Here is a 12,690-nt window from a genome sequence, read left to right on the forward strand (position 1 = left end):
ATAAAAGTCTACTTCAGTACAAGAAAAGGGCACTAAAATATGGTGGAAAATGGGTAGTAGCACCATTTAAAAATATTGAATAGCCTCTAACTCCTGTATGCATCTTCTTTCTAAATACCTTCATCTCTTTTATTACTGTTATACTCAATGTTATTATTGATGCCTTTAGTATCTGTAACATTCAGCTTTTCTTCTTTCTGCAAAAAAAGTGAACTATCACTGGATTTACTGCCTGTCTTTCTTTGCACGAAAGGTGTGTGAACTGATGGGATAACAAAAAGGAGGAGTAAAGTAGGTTTGCTTATGGAGATAAGCTGTTTCCATGAGGGCAAAACTGGCTTTAATCTCTGGAGGCATGAGGATTTTACACACCACTCCAGGTAAACAGCAGTAGAGTCTTTCTGCCTATATACAGCTGGCAGAATGAAAGAAACTACCAGGCATCTAGGAACCTCCTGTACATTGTTTCAGGGACTTCAGACTGTCAGGAGATGGACTAGAAGCCTTATTTGCCTGGATCTTCCAGAAATGCAGTTCTACTGAGCTGTACTTTATTTCATATTTCTTACCTTACCTGTCAGACCCTGTAATAAACTGTGTGAATTGCTCTTCTAAAGTCTTAAACCAAGAAATACACTTGACTGCATTTTTCAATGCAGCTCTATCTAAATTTAGTAACTTCATCTGCGACAATGGTGATGGCAGGCTTGGTGATCTTCTCCCTAAGCTCTCATTTTCTTCTATCTGCTTACAGATTTAGTCTCTCAGAATCTTCTTTATTAAAGTTGAAACCCATATATCTATCATTTAACCACTGGCACTATAAATAAGACCTGTGTGTAATATCCTGAAGCTATTTAATTCAGTGGCAAAAATCCAACTCTGCAATGACACCAAGATTTCACCTTCCATATCTTCAAATGGATTTAGAGGCAAACAGGATTTACAGGCAAAAGTTTTGGATTGATGGCCAGAATTTAGATGTCCAAAACCATGCTGAATATAGAAAAGCCATAATGATTTGAGGGTTGGCAACATGCCCTGTTGAGTTTTAATAACAGGTTAAGACAGGAACTGTTTGACACAGAAAGAATAATTAATGAATGAAAACACAGCATATTACAGAATTTTTCAATACGACAGAAAAGATGTGACAAAAAGTAACAGATAGAAGCTGCAGCCAGACAAATTCAAACTTGCTACTACTCCTCTGAAACAATTCAGAGTATCAAGCAGTGGAACACACTTGAATCACACTAGATTATAATCTCATTTGTCCACTTAAGAGCAGGCATCTCTTTCAAAAATATGTTATAAGCCAACAGTAAAGGTTACTGGGCTTAACAGATGGCATATTACTGACTTGTTATCAAAGGTTGTCAGGTTACATGAGCTCATGCTCATCTTCTACCTTTAAGCTACAGGAATGATGTTTCCTTGCAACTATAGATTTCCTTTTCTCTTTCCTGGGTAGACTGACTTGTCAATGCAAATATTTATTCTACGATAATTTATCTAATACCCCTTAAAAACAAGCTCTAGTGGAAAATAACCCATAAATCACAGTTCTGCGAGAAGAATCATGCAATTTATTTAAACAATCTTTTCTTAACCTAACCACTGCCTCTGTATTCCATTTACCTGCCTCTTGTATTTAATACAATATGCCCCCATGCTACTAGACAAAAGTCACTAAGAGGAACACTTACTTTTTGGCAAATCCCCAGTGCTGGAAGCTGAAACCGTTCTGCTCCTGTCATGAGATGGGCTGCTCTCCTCTCTTTCAGTTACAGTTGATCCTTCAGAAACAGCAGAACCACAAGCTACAGACTCTAGAGCCCCAGAGAACACCGACGCTGAAAATTCAGAGAACTGGGACTCTGGAATTTTATGACGTCCATTTGGCAATTCACCATTAAACTGTTCATAGGAGCTGCTATAAGAGTAATCACTTTTTGCATTTGGATCATCAAGATTATACTCCTCTGGATTTGGACATTCTTCCTCTTCCTCATCTTCATCTTCAATCTGTTGTTCCAATAGGAATGGGCCGTTCACAATATGGCCATTTGTTTTGGGGGATTCTATCCACTTAGGGTCTGTAGAGTCAGTGTTGACAAGTTCCTGCTCAACGTCATCGTCTTTTTCAGTGTTTTCCTTCTCTGTGTCTTCTTTTTCATCCTGGTCTTCTGCTTCACCTGAAAAATTTCAGTGAGCAACACATTACATCATACCTCAATAAATCAGACCAAAATTAGGCATTCACCATTTTTAACTCTTCAGTAACTACTTGACTTCTGACATATCACACAAGGAAACACTGAATATCACTGAAATATGCAAACCTTAAAATCTAAATTAAAGGCAAAAGAAAGGACTAATAAGGCTGTTGGAAAAATAAACAATGGGAAGTGGATCAGGAGGGAACAATCCAGAAGAGAATAATGTTATGAAGAGAAGATGAATGAGGCCTTGAAAGCAAGATTTAAAAATCCACAACTCAAACTGTGTCAGCAGGGAATCATCATAGAAGTAGGAAAATTCTCAGTAAGAGCAGAACAAAAACAAACCAAACTGAACTACAGTCCCAGTAGTTACACCTTTATCAGGACTGAAAAGTTGACAAGAAAGTCAGGGAAGCCAGAATGGAGCTGGACCATAATGATTATGGTCTAAGTCACCAGGATTAAACAGGAATTTTAACAAGACATCTCAAAAATTTTAGTGAAGAAGCTGCAATCATTGCTACCAGACAGATCATTAAAAGAAACACTGTAAGAAGAAAAGGGGAAAGCGATGATGACTCCAACTACTACAGTAATATTACAGAAAACAAATACATCTTATTGTTCTTTTACTTCACCAGGATATTCAGTTATTCCACTTAATGTGGCATGATGACTGTTCTGTTGAGTTTTCTATGTGCTTTTTCGAGCTGTTTATAGCTACAGGCTACTATTGATGGTTTTCTTCACTTCTGTAGTAGGTTTGACTTTTCTTTACCTTTTTAGGTTTTGTAGTTACAATTTTACCTACAGGAAAAAACTAACTTAATAATCTAAGACAGTTTGGGAGATTTTGTTCACTGCACCAGATGCAACACTGCACAATTACTTTCCCCTCTGAAACAGCAAACTCAGAGTCAATAAAAGAAAGTAATACTAACCATCATCATTTCCAGGTTCTTCATCTACTACTTCTTCTATATCAGCTGTTTTTAGTTTCACCTCTGGGTGGTACTCATCTTCTTGTTCATTTGATGGTACAGCTGAGGTTACATTTTCTTCTATTTTTTTCCTTTCAGCTTCCCGCTCTAGCTCTTCTATTTCCTGCAGGCGTTTTTCTAGCAGCTCAGCTTGTCTCTTCTGTTTTTTCTTCAGTTTTTTCTTTTTGTTTTTGGATATTTTTCCAACCTGAAACATTAATACCAAAGAAAGAAAAAATACCCCATAAACAATTATTTTCAAGGCATCTCACACCACTCATTTGCAGTTTGATTACCATTTTTTTGAAAATACTAGATGGCAACTAATATAGTAATTATATTGCTTTTTCCAGTTTACTACAAATCAAGAATGATATAGGGTTATATGAGGCAAAAATCCACCAAAATTTTACACAGTTAATCATGTTTTTATATGGTCATTATTAGACAGAAGAGCAAAATACATCTATACATCTAAGATGCCACAGTAAAATTCCTATGATCCTATAACCTTGAGTAAGCATAATAATCCTAAACTTCAATCCAGATTAATAGATGATACTGTACGTGGAAAATAATCTGGTATCATATTAGTTGTTTGCATATAAATTTAATACATAATTTCTCTCTGTGTACAATGCAAGTAATAACCAGCAAAAGTATTCTGAGAAAAAAGACATGAGAAAACTAAAGAGACTGCAAATAGTGAATTTTAAACAAAACCTGGTTTTTTCTTGTGAAACGAAAGCATTTTTATTATTCCCTTCTGGCCCAAAACATATGAATTACAAACAGCAGATGGCCATCATGAAGTTTCTCATTTTATATAACATAATGATTGAAAAACTCAGGTACAACAACAAGGAAATGAAAAATGAACACAACAGAGCTAAGATTGAAACACTCCCTTACATTTTAACTGAATTGTGACTTCTATTTTTACTACTTGATAAATAAGATCTATCCAATTTTCATTCATTAATGTTTAGATATCACAGTAAGAAATCCTCATATAATTAAAAAATTAAGTCCAAGGAACAGAGAGAAACATTTCCTCAAAGGTTTATCTGTTAATCCTGTTCTCTCTGTAAGAAGCCAAGGGATAGTCTAAACAAGACCGTCAGTTTCACAACCCTGGTAATTTTCATCCATGTTGCATGCCCACTGAAATGATACATGTACTGTGCACACAGAAAGCAGGCTTGACCAGAGATATTTCTGAACAGCTGTATTACCACTGGTCATTTGCTATATGCATATGGCAAAGAGATCTTTCAAACCTCATAAAATTGCCTCTCCTTAAAGGCCATGATGATTAAGGCCTTTATGCCCTTAAGATATCTGCAATGCACAATAGTTAGTGCATTCACCCATTTTTGTCAGGATTTGAACGAATGGATGATTCCTCAAGAGAATAAAATGGCAGTCCTTAACTTAGTTTGACACAGCTATAGAACTATATGTCTGTGAGGATTTCCATCACAAAAATACTGTGCTTAGAACTGGTAAAGCCAGAGACATGAAAAGAAAAATGTTCTGTGAAAGATAAAAGCTTTATTCAAAGGAAGCTTTTAAAAAGGGTCGAGACTACTAACAGTCTAATATCTACTAATACCCACAGAAACACAGAAAATAAGATAGTTAAATTGTGTTATATAACAATACTTACAGGCTTTTGTTGTGGAGCTGTACTCACTAAAAAGACAAAAAAAAATTATAAATAAAATTAAGATTTTCTTTTTCAAAAACAACTCTATAAAAGCAAAAACTAGTAGAAATAATTTCAAAATATTCTTAAATAAATAAGGCAGTGTTAAGTTTACTTTGTTAGCCAGATTTTTTACTCCTTACAAGTACGTGCTGCCTGAAATCATTTGATGTCTCCATTAGAGCATCTGGAATTAAAAGAAGCTAACAGCAATCTGTGTTCACTGTGTTGTAGTTGGCAAACAGTTTATGAAATTTCAAAAAAAAAAGTCTGAACCATGAAGAGTGGATAGAAAACATCAAATGACTGCTGAGCTGTCACAGATTAAATGGATATAGTCAGCTGGCTGAGCAGGTAGAGACTGATTAAATAATTCAGGGAATATTAGCAAAGATACAACTACTGTGTTGTACCCAACAGAAAAGCCAAGTATTCATGTTTTTTATTCTGAAACAAGGCAGTTTGATTGCTAGGGCTGGAGGCATGAAGAAGTGCCTAAGGCAAAAAACACACCATATCACAGAAAAATCAGCTCCAGCATAGACCTCTTCCTGAGCACCTCTGAGTAAGACTCCATCAGTGAGTGGGTCTGATGAGATTGCAATGCTGCCTGCGACATGCACAGAACAGCACCACAAGCCACACAAAACCTCCCTCCAGTGATCAAAACCAAAAGAAATAACCAAACATGGGAGACAGAAGCAAAGTGAAAGTGAGCAAGAGGAACTGAACGGGGGAGAACTTCTCACAAGCTTCTTCAGACACACAGGCCTATGGCAGTTAAGGAATGCAAAATAAAATACAGCATTGCTTTACAGGTTGAGATCCTGCTGCTGAGCTCAGAGAAAAACCTGCCTGAATACCCCTGAAAGGGCAAGGTTTTCGAAAAGGTTATTAAACCTCAGCACCATCACTGCTATAAAAAGGGAAATTATACACAACTTATTCTTGCAGTGCTGTAAAGAAAACACATCTTCAGCCATATATTTAATTACAATTTGCTAAGAACAAAGTGTGGTAAGAACCCCGTTACTTAAAATAATATTTATTTTAATGTCAGGAAGCAATATAAAAGCTGCATGAACAAGTTATTTCCCACACATATAACATACAATCTCTAGCTATGCGATTATACATTATGTAAAATTCAATATAATATATTCACCATTTAAACAATTTTTCATCTAAAAATATATAACGCTGTGAAATGGATTCTGACCACTGTATTTGTTCCTGATACAGAAACTATTTTTAGCATACCTCAGAGATTTTAATCTGCAATATATTTTCTGACAATATTACAAAGGGAGTTACTTCTCCCTTGCCTGTAGCTGATGTGCTCAACAGGCAAATTAGTAGCAACCATAGTACTAAAAATACATAGTGCATACTACTAAAAAAAAAATCACTAGAAAAGCCACACTTCCTCCTTGTCTTCGCTGATTGCTGTGAACTTCTTTACCTTGATTTCTCCTAGCTAAACATAAGGTACAGTTCCTATCTAAACTCTTAGCAAGCTTAACATAAAACATTTTATACCACTAGGAAAATGGGCTTACCACAAGTTCAGTTAGGTACAATAAATTCCATTTTTAAGGGTGAAAACTATGAATGTAAAACTTTTCATTGCATCTTAAGAATAAGTTACAACAGACAAGAAGGCAGGTAATTCCACAAGGACACTGATGAACTTATAACGGAACTACACGTAATTTAGATAAGATTATTAATTATTGTCAATATTAGACATGCAAGCTTCCAGTGTGACTAAAACCCAGGCATTGAAGCTTGTGGGATGGGAGGGGAATAAGTTTATACCAATAAATCTTTTTCTGTATTGGGTGACCCTGAAAACTTGAATGTGCAAAACCAGTAGGAAAGCGTTTCTCTGATAGTTTCCAGAGCAGGATAAGAATTAAACAGGCATGCATCTTTCACATGCAATTATTTAAAATGTGAATTTTCATTGAACAAAATACTGTTAGCAATAATATACTGATGGTAATTTACTACATTGCATTTAAATATCTTGTTCATACCTGCTGAGCCAGAGGGGGGAGGAGCACCAGCTTTCTGCCACTCGGTAGCTTCAGCAGCCATCCTGCGCACGTAGGCATCATCCACGCACATCAAGATGTTCTCTGGCTTTATATCCGTATGAATGATCTTGCACTTGCTGTGTAGGTAATCTAGACCCTGAAGTACCTAATAACAACAGGATTTTCAAAAAATTTGCTTGAAACTGCAATTAAATTTATTAAGAAACTCAGCCTTCAGCTGCATTTAAAAAAAAGCCTGATTTTATCCCAATGCTCAAAAGTACCCAAAAATTGGAAAAAATATAGTACCAAGTAATAGCATAACAACGTAATTTTCCATTGCAGCATGGAATTACAGTAGTTTATGAAACAAAATGGATGCATAGTAATACCAGTACAATAACTGAATTGCTTAATACTCAACTTTCAAAAATCAGTTTTTAAAACATGCATAGCACAAGTTTTGTCCAAGGAGAAAAAGAAAAAAATATCTGTATTACCTTTAATAAGCCTTACCAATAACCTGAAAGCCTTACCAAACAATGCCACTCTCACTAGTCCAAACAGTTAATTCCAGTCTCACAAAAATTAAAGCTTTTTAATCTTTCAGGACTAAGCTCTTCCTCTTTTCTCAGGTATGAACTGTTTCAATTACTTGGAATTTTTACATTTGTCTACATTCAAAAAGCAATTCAGGTTGGAAGACTGTGTGACTCAAACCTTTGTCTAAGTCATACCACCTTCAAAGTTGTATCCAACCTCAGAATCAGACCAGCCTGCTCAGAGCCTTCATCCAATTCACTTCCACCTACCTCTCAAATGCAGAGTTGGCTGGGCTGTGCACTGTCGGCTGGGTAAAAACCTGAGTGGACACCAGGCCCAAGAGCTTGGTGAGGAATGGAGTTACATCCAGCTGGTAGCCATCACTAGTGGTGTTCTCCAGGGCTCAGTACTAGGGCCACCCCTGTTTAATACCTTTATCAATGACCAGGACAAGGGTACTGAATGTATCCACACAGAGTTTGCAGATGACACCAAGCTGGGCAGGAGTGCTGATTTGCTGGAGGGCAGGAAGGCTCTGCAGAGGCATCTGGACAGGCTGGATGATGGCCTGAGGCCAGTTGCGTGAGGTTCAGCAAGGCCAAGTGCTGGGTCCTGCCCTTGGGTCACAACAACCCCAGGCAGCACCACAGGCTGGGGATGAGTGGTTGGAAAGAGGCCATGGGGAAAAGGACCTGGGGATGCTGGTTGATAGTGGCTGAACATGAGCCTGTGTGTGCCCGGCTGGCCAGGAAGGCCAATGACATACTGGCTTGTGTAAGCAGTAGTGTGGCCAGCAGGACCAGGGCAGTGATTGTCCCTCTGTACTCAGCACTGATGAGGCCACACCTCAAATCTTGTGCTCAGTTTTGGGCCCCTCACTACAACAACTGAGGTGCTGGAGCATGTGCTGGGAAGGGCAATAGAGCTGGGGAAGGGTTTGAAGCACAAGTCTGATGAGGGAGCTGGGGGTGTTTAGTCTCTTAAAAAAAAAAGGAGGCTGAGGGGGGACTTCATCACTCTCTAAAACTGCCTGAAAGGAGGTTGCAGCCAGGTGGGGGGTCACTCTGTTCTCCAAGGTAACAAGTGACAGGACCAGAGTAAATATCTTCAAGTTGCACCAGGGGAGGTTTAGATTGGATATTAGGATAAATTTCTTCACTGAAGGGGTTATAAGGCTGCCAAGGCAACAGGTTGCCCCATGAAGTGGTGGAACCACCACCCCTGGAGGTATTTAAAAGAAGTACAGATGTGGCACTTAAGGACATGGTCTAGTGGCAGACTTGGCATTGGGTTAATGGCTGGAATCTAAGCTCTTTCAGGTCTTTTCCACCCTGAATGATTCTATGATATGTTATATATATGCTTTCTCCTTGCTGAAACACTTTCTCCTTATGATTGCCTCTCATCAACTTTATTTTCATAGAATAGCAAAAGAACATATTTTGAAAGAACACATCCCAGTGAAATGTTCTTTCAAGTTAGCAAGTCTTTCAATTGCTAACACTCTGACTCTACAAAAACTTAAATACAGACAGACAGCAATTTTTTTAAAGAACAGGTTATTTTCATTTTTCAGAGAGATACCATTTTTGTTCATCACTATCATCATGCTAATGGTATTATTTCTTACTCTTACAATGATTTACTTTCCAGATTTTATTAAGAAGCATGACATGTCAACCAAAACTGCAATTTAATATGAGTATTCACACCTATGGAAAAGAGTCATTCCTTCAACTTTTTATTCTCTAAGGCAGCTCAGGAAACTCCCCTGTCATTGGGAAACCTCGGTTAAAAAACACAACCCAAACCCCCCAAAAACCCCAGCGTGCAGAAGTGCAGGCTACCCATTAAGATCCTCTTGCAAATCGCACTGAGATGAAAATAAAATTATCTTATCTTAGATATTAGTAAGAGTTCAGTTTAAATATTGTTATTCTAACCTTCAGACTGTAAACAATGGTGGAAAAACCTAATGAAAATATTAACAAAACTTACCTGTCGAATTATGCTTTTTACACAACGGATAGGAAGGCCTTGATAATTAGACTTGATTATCCATTTTAGAAGATGATGTCCAAGTACTTCAAAGACCATGCAGACATCTGGAATTTAATTAAGGATGACTTCCAAATAAACTTGTTCATGAGATCAACAAAAATGTTTGCTTCTGTTCTGGCTAAAGGAATCATCACCCCCTTTAGAGGGAAAACGGTTTCCCCTAAAATGAGCATGGTAAATGCTTTGGTACGTCATTTCAATTATACAAAACCAGTATTCAACTGCAGAACAAATTAAAATAAAACATTTTAATTAAGCAAATCTTGTCCATTATTTCTACATGTTAATAACAGCATTAGGGTGAATAATTAAAATAAGTAATTGTAAAAAGTAACTAATTCATTGTTGTTTTCTTTGAAACAGTTAAAAGTACTGATTTGGCCTATCATTTCTAGTTTTTAATAAATTCTAAATTATCTGAATAGGAGGTTTTAATAACAAAAGTGTGCAGCAACCATGTTTTAGAAAATGAACCATAATAAACATTATTTTATTAAGCTCAATATAGTCACTTGACAACAAATACTAACATAGTAAGAGAATGGATCTCTTAAAACCTGCAGTTTTAACTGCCGAGAATAATGGCAATTACCAAAGAACTCAAGAACAAAAGAAATGCAGAACTCAGAAGCAACATGCAAAAAACACCATGACAAAATATTTGACACAGCATTTACTACTGGCCACTGACAAGAGGCAAACAGTCAATTACCAGGGCAGGTTATTAGGAAAAAACAAGATGTAGGAACTTTCTGTGATTTGTGGTTCAAGGGCTTCCTAAGTTAAGAGACACTTAAGATGCCTGGGTATGCTATCTTTCTATTGAGAAAATCCTCAGATATTGAAGCTAAAGTTTCACTATCCATATCGTTCTGGCAAGAAGTTATATACAACTAGACTGTACTGTATTAATCCTCAAACATGAGCTGGGAATGACCTTAATGTACCTGGAAATCAGAAAGGATATTAAAATCTTAACTACATGATACTATAACCTTGCAAAGAATAATGTAATACAAATAACAGAGTATTAATTGATGGATACTGCAGGAAAATCTCAATGAATTAGACTATCTCAGAGACCATTCATATGGAACTACACTGCTAGGAGAGAAATCTTACCTAACTTCTCTAAGTTTTATTTAGTAGAGTCTTGGCAATGATCTTAAGAGTCACTGCCTTGTGTCAAAATGAGACATACCTTGTCTGTCAGTTTATCACACATATTCTTCTCAGGTACCTACATAAAGGTAACTCAAGTTTTGACACCGACATCCCCTATACTGAAGTTACACAAACAGTAAAAGGTGTTAAGACTGGTCAAAACACACTGTGAAGAACTGTAACACAACTGTTGCCAACTGTTCATCTCATATCACATTCCTGAATTCCTTTATTAGAGGAGACACTGAATTTCCCACTCACATCAACTGAATCTACTCAGAACATTATAAAACTCAGTTCCATTCAGAAGAGGAAACAGTCTTGGTTACTTTACCCCACAATGAACAGTAGTCACTAGTAGAGCATACAGCCATCATAAAGGATGAGCAGAGCACATCAGTTCTGCAGGGCTTTTTAACTGAGCCCACACAGTCAAGCTGCAAAGCTACAGAGATTTCAAAAAGGCAGGACACTGAAACATTCAGAAATGAAATATAGGCCACCCGCCCACAGTCCTTCAGACCACTGCTGCTGCAGACTCTCCAATGCACATTCCTGACATTCCTTGCACTTACGAAAGTGTTAAGCCTTGCCAGTAACCAAAAGAAAAGGGGATGTAAGGAAGTAAACAGCTGAGAGGGAAGGGGAGGCCACCAAGAAGGAAAATGTAGGAGGAATGGCAGAGGCAGGTAGAAAGAGGGAGGGTCACATGAAACTGATGCCTACCTGAAAAAAAGAGATTGCAACATTTTGCTGGGAGGACTTGGACAAACTCAAGGGACACTCCATACTGGAGAGACAACTGGAATGGGGAGAAGATACAGAGCAGGCTCAGTGTTGGGAGTAGGTATGCAAAAATGTGACTGCTGTCTGATTTACTATCCTGATCTGAAAAACATTAACCTGAAGCCAGACTGTCCAGAACAAAGAGTTTGGGAAAAGCTGTGCATTAACTATTAGGAAACCAGCCTTTCAAGTCCCAGGATCCTCCTACAGCACCAATAACCTGACTGATGAGGAGGTCCAAAAAGTCCTGCAGCAAAAAAATCCCTGAAGCCCACCCAGCAAACATGCTTCTTGTGAAAAGCTCTTTGAAGCAGCATGGGGGATGTCTCCCAGTGGGAAACTAAGCACAGCAGCAAAAGTGAGAGCAAATGTAACATTAACCAGCTGACAGACTTAAGTTCTGAGAGCTGTTCTTTCTTCACTCAAATCCTACCTGTAAACTATCTATCTATCTACAAATACACATTACTCGAACATTTAGAAATGACAAAGGTTAAAGGCTACTTAAGCTCTAGCACCATCACTGAAGTCTTTAGGATGCATCTCAGTTGCTTTTGGATTGGCAGCATTTAGGCACTATGGCATTTAATTAATACTCTATATATTTTCTGGAGATACATTTATTACAATCATTGTAATGTCTGATTGGTGGGAATGTTTTCTTCTTTATTTTTTCCATTTGTGTCTCCAAACTCTTGTTCCATTATGTGATTATCTGAATCTTTCATTAAAAAACTGCTATACTCAAATGAACATTTATTATGTCTCTTAATAAATGTCCACTGCAAACAAACATAATAATTTACAGTTACTGAAAACACCAAAGTGCCCAAGTTCATGCATTCTGTTATTTCATGAGAAAGTCATAATTGCAATCTACGTAAAATATACAAGTAGCTAAAAAATTATCAACCTAGTGCAGCATATTATTAAAATTCCTCTGTATATAAACACTTGCTACAGCTCCTAAGAGAAAGATGACAGTTTGCAGTCACACAGTGCAGGCCAATGGCTCTGCACATTCCCAGCTCTGTTCTACATGGTTCTTGACAATTTTCCCTGTTTGGAAGCTCCTTGACATTTTGTGGTATTAACCATCCAAAGGATTCACCCACCTCTCTTCTGTCTTGCTTTAGCTTTTAAATGCATTCCATGACCAATAATCAAGCTTCTATGAAGCACAT

At 37.4% G+C, this 12,690-nt stretch overlaps 1 protein-coding gene across 4 annotated transcripts in view; it reads right to left on the reverse strand.

Moving 5' to 3' along the window:
- The window catches only part of SRPK2 (SRSF protein kinase 2), a 134,957-nt gene that overhangs the window by 21,515 nt on the left and 100,752 nt on the right, over positions 1-12,690 (reverse strand). For all 4 annotated transcript variants that reach the window (XM_039570250.1, XM_039570249.1, XM_039570247.1 and 1 more), the window contains 5 exons: positions 9,494-9,600; positions 6,953-7,118; positions 4,875-4,900; positions 3,167-3,413; positions 1,710-2,198 (listed from right to left, as the gene is read on the reverse strand). In XM_039570250.1, the coding sequence (XP_039426184.1) occupies positions 1,710-2,198; positions 3,167-3,413; positions 4,875-4,900; positions 6,953-7,118; positions 9,494-9,600 (1,035 nt within the window). The remainder of the gene's footprint in view (positions 1-1,709; positions 2,199-3,166; positions 3,414-4,874; positions 4,901-6,952; positions 7,119-9,493; positions 9,601-12,690) is intronic.

Source organism: Corvus cornix, chromosome 1A (genome assembly GCF_000738735.6).
Source record: "Corvus cornix cornix isolate S_Up_H32 chromosome 1A, ASM73873v5, whole genome shotgun sequence".
NCBI classification, from domain to species: domain Eukaryota; kingdom Metazoa; phylum Chordata; class Aves; order Passeriformes; family Corvidae; genus Corvus; species Corvus cornix.